Source organism: Benincasa hispida, chromosome 2 (genome assembly GCF_009727055.1).
Source record: "Benincasa hispida cultivar B227 chromosome 2, ASM972705v1, whole genome shotgun sequence".
In the NCBI taxonomy this organism is placed as follows: domain Eukaryota; kingdom Viridiplantae; phylum Streptophyta; class Magnoliopsida; order Cucurbitales; family Cucurbitaceae; genus Benincasa; species Benincasa hispida.
The window spans coordinates 18,002,981-18,009,102 of NC_052350.1; the positions used below are offsets into that span (position 1 = coordinate 18,002,981).

Below are 6,122 nucleotides of genomic sequence, written 5' to 3' on the forward strand. Positions count from 1 at the left end.
TTTACATAATTCATTACCAAAAAACAGATTCAAGACATTCTATATAGAGATAATACCAATTAGGCCAATGAACTATATCTTAAAAAGTCAAAATAAAGACATCAAAAAGTCAGCCAAATGAAAAGGCTTCTGTAGGATACTGTTGTGGGAGATATATCTTATGTCCTTTTGTTGAAAAAGTTGGTTCTTCCAAGTAATAGACTTAATTTCAATGACAGAGGGATTGTTGTTTGAATATTTCCCTTGAATACTTCTTAAAAGATGGATTTCTATTCAAGTGGAATCTTACCAAACACGAGTTTGTTAGCTGGATAAGATTGCAACGATACGACGACTCTAACTCTATTACGAAACGAGAAATTAACCAATGACGATGCTACTCGTGCTCGAAGCGGAAAAAAGTTGTCGAATAAAGTTTGTTGAGTTCAGATATGTTTCAGAAGTTGACATCCTTTCCAAGTCTTCTCATTCACACTTAACTTGATAATCATACTTTGTTCTTTATCTGCAATTTCAAAACTTAACATAAGAACTAGAAAAAGGGAGGCTCTGATTCAATATCAATTTTCATAGCCTTTTTTTTTTGTTACCAACTAACGGTTTCAAATGATTCAATATAATACTTATTTTGAATGACTTTCTAAATAATTAAAAAAGTATTTCTAAGACATTAGAACGTCATTTTAGACCGGCCTTAAGTAATGGAACTCAAGAAAAGGAAGAATTGACTAATGATCTTATCTATAATCGATGTTTGAGATTGTTTTCACTTACGACGAATCCAACAAAAATATCACTACAGGATTTGAACCTAACTGAGGCAAACAACATGGTATAGCGAGTTTCTCATATAGTGGAAGTGATTAATTTAAGTGTGTAAAGTTTTAAAAGTGGAGATAATCATTGTATTAGAAGATGATACAATGAATTTTTGTCATTCTCCACTTAGTACATAATCTAGAAGTCTAGATTTTTGCTAATTCCATCTGAATGGTAGGTTAAAAGAGAGATATAAGTGCAGTTTAAACATTAAATTATGTTGGCAATAACCTCATGTGCTTCTTTTGCCAAACACAACTCTATTTCTTTAATAGATATTTTTGGATCTTGTATATGGAAGATCAGATTGGTTGAAGATATGTTCATATAAGCTGATTTCTCTTATTGAAAGAACACCAAAAGCCATTTTCTAATCAAATAAAGTCGCTTTTCAATTGGATATGGGAGTCCTGTCATCTCTTATTTGATCTTATACTTGTTTGGTGATGATACTAGTTAGGTTCTAATATCTATTTTTAAGCTTACATATTTTTAAAACAGATAACTAAAAACAAAATCATTATTCAGGTGTGAAACTATTAGAAAACCTACGTATAATCCACAAAACCTTAGTTGTTGTTAAGCCATAAAGACCTTTTCTTATAGGCATTACCTACAAAATCATAGTCACAACATGTAACCAAATTACATTTAACATTTTTATGTGTAGGCATAAGGCTTAACATATGCTATCCATATACTAACTTACCATACTTTGAATGCATATTGTTACGAAATCAAGAAATAAAGAAGGCAAGAAAGTATAAATAATAAAGATCAACACAAATATTTACGTGGTTCATTAATAGTGTATTAACTACATTCATGAGCAGAGAGAGATTAGTTTTATTAACAGAGAGGAATATCACACAGTACAGATTTTAGAGGCACCAGCAAGGTTAGAGGATTTATATTAGTGTAACCCTTTAAACCTTAGGTCCAAACCCTAAATAACATATAATGCACATAAAATTTAGGTTTTGGGGGTATTGACCCTATGTTTGGTCATTTAGAGAGCTAGATAACAGATTTAAAGCATTCCAACAAATATACTAAATATGGTCGAATAGTATCGACTACGTTATACGTCAAACAACAATCATATTGAACTTTTAGCCAATTTGATATGTTGTACATAAGTGTAGCAGAAACCTAGGCATGACAACCCATTGAGAAATTTTTCAGGAGTTCTTGTATGGATATGTGCTTGTGTTGAAACATTAGGAGGTTTTTGTATATCCACTTTACATAAACACAACATTCATGTTCTCATTTTTTTGGAAATGCTAAAAGAGTGATGTTTTTGAACTTTATTCCCTTTGGACACACTGAAATCTTCCGATTGTGTCATATAACATTTCTTGTACAGCTCTTACTACGATACGCGTTAACAATCGAGAGTCTATCACATATCTAACAAGTTGAGAGAGTGTTTCATTACTATCTACTCCTCCATTTTCTTTCTACACATGCTATTCAATGTTTTCTAAAGAAAATTCACTTACAATCAGCTACCTTGTAGTTATTTGGTTTATGTTTATTATCTTATATCATGTGTTACATATTTACATACTGATTTCACTGAGGTGATTAAACTCCAGTTCCATCCCCCTCCTTAGCCCTGAATTTGCTATTGCAAATGAAGTCAGCAAAGGTATACTTGTTAGGAGGCCTAAAACAATCACATTGAACAAATGAACAACCCCAAATTGCTCTAAATCTTTGCAGAGCAATCAGCAACCTTCATCGTTTGCAAGACCGGCTTCTTGAACAAACAACGGTAAAGAGTTTGAGAGATGTTCCTTTAAACGTGTCATTTCATGAGCTACATCGACCATGCTCGGCCTGAACGATGGAGTGTACTGCGTGCACATGATACCAAGCTCGATCAACTCGAATATAACTTCACGCCACAGTTTGGGAGATTGTTTTGTAACGTTTGGCCTCTGAAGGCTATGTCTTTCCATTGCTTCATCGACTATGTCCTCAAGCTTGTGAGGATAGTGGCTTTTAACCCATTCATGAAGGCCTGCACCTTGTTGGAAAAGAAGATCAGTTGGATGCTTTCCTGTCACAACTTCTAACAGAAGAACTCCAAAACTGAACACATCTCCTTCGGTTGAAGCACGTTCACCTAATCCATATTCTGCATTTCCAAAGGCAAAAAAAGAAAAATGTTAATAAGATTAACTCTATTCATGTCTTAATATCCCTTTGTTCAGTTCAAATAGACTGTTTATTCACCTGGAGGTATGTAGCCAACAGATCCACATAACAAACCATGAGTTGAACTGAAGGAAGTCGACTCGTTTCTATAAGAAGAAATATTATTGTTAGTTTCTCCCCCAATGATCAGTCTCGAAATTCCGAAATCAGTGACTAAAGCAGTCATGTCATCATCAAGAAGAATGTTGCTTGGTTTAATATCACAATGCACCACTCTAATTGGTGAGTGATGATGTAGATAGGCCACACCTTGAGCCACATCACTGCAAATGCTCACCAATTGAACCAAATCCGGTCTACAAATGCTCGATCCTCGGTCATTAGGATAAAGATAGCTTTCCAAGCTGCCATTTGACATTAATGGAAAAACAAGAGCATTGAAATCCGGTCTGCTACAAGTGGTTATGATCCTGATCAAATTTCTATGCCTTGTTCTTTTCAGCACTTGACATTCTCTTTTGAAGCTTCCAGAAATTTCACCTGCTGTTCTAATTGGTTTCAAGACTTTAACTGCAATCTTTGTCTTATCTGGCAAAATTCCCTTGTAGACTTCTCCAAATCTTCCTGAACCAATCAAGCTGGAAGAGCTGAAACCATCAGTAGCATCCACCAGTTGTCTGTATGAGATTCTTGGGTATTTCATCTCCTTCCTCTCTATAGTTTGTTGTCCATATTCTTCGAAACCCCTTTGATTCAAAATCGGAATATTCAATCTCGTTTTCGACCTGAGTGTGAAGACAATCCCAGTAATGCATAGTACAAAAACTGCAGATGAACACAAGAGAATTGGCATCAACTTATAAAACTTGTGCCTTTCCCTGCACTTTGGCAAGCCTGTGATTGAGCCACAAAGACCATTATTTCCAAGGAAAGAATACATTGTCAACCATGAAAATACCCCCTTGTCTGGTACTTGACCGGAAAATTTGTTAAAAGAAATGTTGAGCTGCTTGAGATTTGAAGATGTTTGAAGAGTTTCTGGAATGTTTCCAATCAATTGGTTGAAAGAAACATCAAGTGTTTGAAGATAAGGCAGCTGGCCAATGGAAATTGGTAAAGGCCCATCAAAGGAGTTATCAGATAAATTTAGGTGTTCTAATGCAATGCAGTTCCCAAGTTGAAATGGAATTGGGCCTGAGAGATTGTTTGAGGACAAGTCAATTGCAAGAACCATATCCATTTTGCTAAGCTCCAATGGCAAAGGTCCATGTAAATGGTTTCTTGACAGATTCAAATAAAATTTCATGGTTCTAACTGCAATTTCACTAGGAATAACACCAGAAATTTGATTGCTAGACAGGTCTAAGAAATCCAAGTTGTTGCATTTTCCCAAACTTGGTGGGATTGTTCCTGAGAGATGGTTTCCATAAAGCCATAATTGTCTCAACTGTGAAAGTTTAGCCAAAGTTTCAGGAACAGAACCAGAAAGTTTGTTCCTAGAAAAGTCAATATAACTCAAAGGCTGAATTTCACCAAGAGAAGATGGGATTTCACCAGAAAGTATATTATTAGACAGTTGAATGTTCACAAGTTTCCTCAATCTTCCAAACTCAAAAGGAATGGTTCCATTCAAAAAATTACCAGACAAGTTCAAAACAGTTAAGTTCATAAGCTTTGAAATGGAAGGAGGAATTGAACCATAGATAAGATTATTACTCAAGTGAAGCTCTGAGAGATTGACATGAAGATCACCAATACTAGAAGGTATCTCTCCACCAAGATGATTGCTAGCTAAATCAATCTCTTGAAGCTTTGAAGAATTGGAAAAAGAAGCAAAGAAAGGCTCAAGATTTGAATTCCCATCATGACTAACAAATTCATTCTCAAACAAATAAAGGTAAACCAAAGATGGCATTTCCATAACAGGCAATTCCCCACTCAACTTATTTGACCCCAAATCCAACCATTCAAGTTTTGTTGAGTTCAAAAGAGCAGAAGGAACTCCCCCCACAAACTTATTAGACCATAGCAAAAATTTCACTAAATTCTTCATCTCACAACCATTTTTCAAAGGTATTTTCCCACTAAAAGAATTGTTTGACAGGTCTATATATCTCAATGAAGAACTAGACCCATTACAGAATAGCAACTCAGGAATCTGCCCTTCAAGTTTGTTGCTACCCAAATGAAGAAACTCCAATTTATTCAAATTTTGAAGCTCTTTTGGGATTTTTCCTGTGAGTAAATTCCCTTTTAAACCCAGTTGCTGAAGATTAACTAAAGAACCCAATTCCTTGGGGATTTGACCTTCAAAGTAATTCTTAGCTAAATCCAGAATCATTAAGGAAGAAATATTGGAAAGAAATGGAGAAATAATGCCTCTAATTGAGTTTCCAGAAAGATCAATTGAAACAACTTTGCGAGTGACATTGTTGCATTCAATTCCTGTCCAGTTACAGAAGTGAAGATTTGAATCTAATCTCCAATTTTCAAGATGGTTTTTTGGGTCAGAAAAAATCCCATTTTTGAAAGCAAGTAATGCTGCTTTGTTGTTATCTTCAAGAGTCCCAAATGTTCCATTGAAGAGAAGAAGAACAATCAAGCAAAGAAAAAAAGGAAGCTTGAAAAGAAACCCCATTGATGAAACAGAGAGGGGAAAAAATTTTACCAGAGAAAGGGATTTAGGAAGAGATGAATTACAGCAAAGTGCAGTGTTAATTTATTTGAAAAAATTTGGGGCCTAACCAGCGTTGACTAGTGGATGATCATTTGGCGATAGTGGGCTTTGACTTTTGAATTTGACTAATGAAATGGGATTTTTTTAAAAAAAATTTAAAATTTTTACAAGAAGTGAATTTCGTGTAATGTTCTTGTAATAGAGATGGTGTAGAATTAAGTTAATTAATTAATGAATGGTGGTGAACCCATCAACTAGCACCCCATAGAACTTTGAAAACAATCATGTTAAAAGAAATTAAAGAATGGTCGGTATGAAGTAGAAATTAATGCTTTTTGAAGTGTGGATGGATTATGGAAGATAATTTTGGATTTGTGTAGGATTCTCGATTTCAACTTAGCTTTTATAATTTAAATCCTTTTACGTGTTATGCTGAAATTAGACCTAATTAAATAGAACG

At 34.7% G+C, this 6,122-nt stretch overlaps 1 protein-coding gene across 1 annotated transcript; it reads right to left on the reverse strand.

Moving 5' to 3' along the window:
- Positions 1 to 2,513: 2,513 nt before the first annotated feature.
- LOC120071997 (putative leucine-rich repeat receptor-like serine/threonine-protein kinase At2g24130) lies at positions 2,514 to 5,623 on the reverse strand. The gene is made up of 2 exons (XM_039024424.1): positions 3,064 to 5,623; positions 2,514 to 2,965 (listed from the first exon to the last, which is right to left on the reverse strand). The coding sequence occupies exons 1-2, from the start codon at positions 5,621 to 5,623 to the stop codon at positions 2,553 to 2,555; spliced, it is 2,973 nt and encodes a 990-aa protein (XP_038880352.1). The 3' UTR covers positions 2,514 to 2,552.
- Positions 5,624 to 6,122: the final 499 nt, after the last annotated feature.

Bases quoted from the DNA above. Each gene is read 5' to 3' on its own strand.
- LOC120071997 (XM_039024424.1), bottom strand. From the start codon at position 5,623: ATGGGGTTTCTTTTCAAGCTTCCTTTTTTTCTTTGCTTGATTGTTCTT. The intron at 2,966-3,063 runs GTGAATAAACAG...TTGGAAATGCAG, and splicing joins TGTTGGCTACATACCTCCAG to AATATGGATTAGGTGAACGT.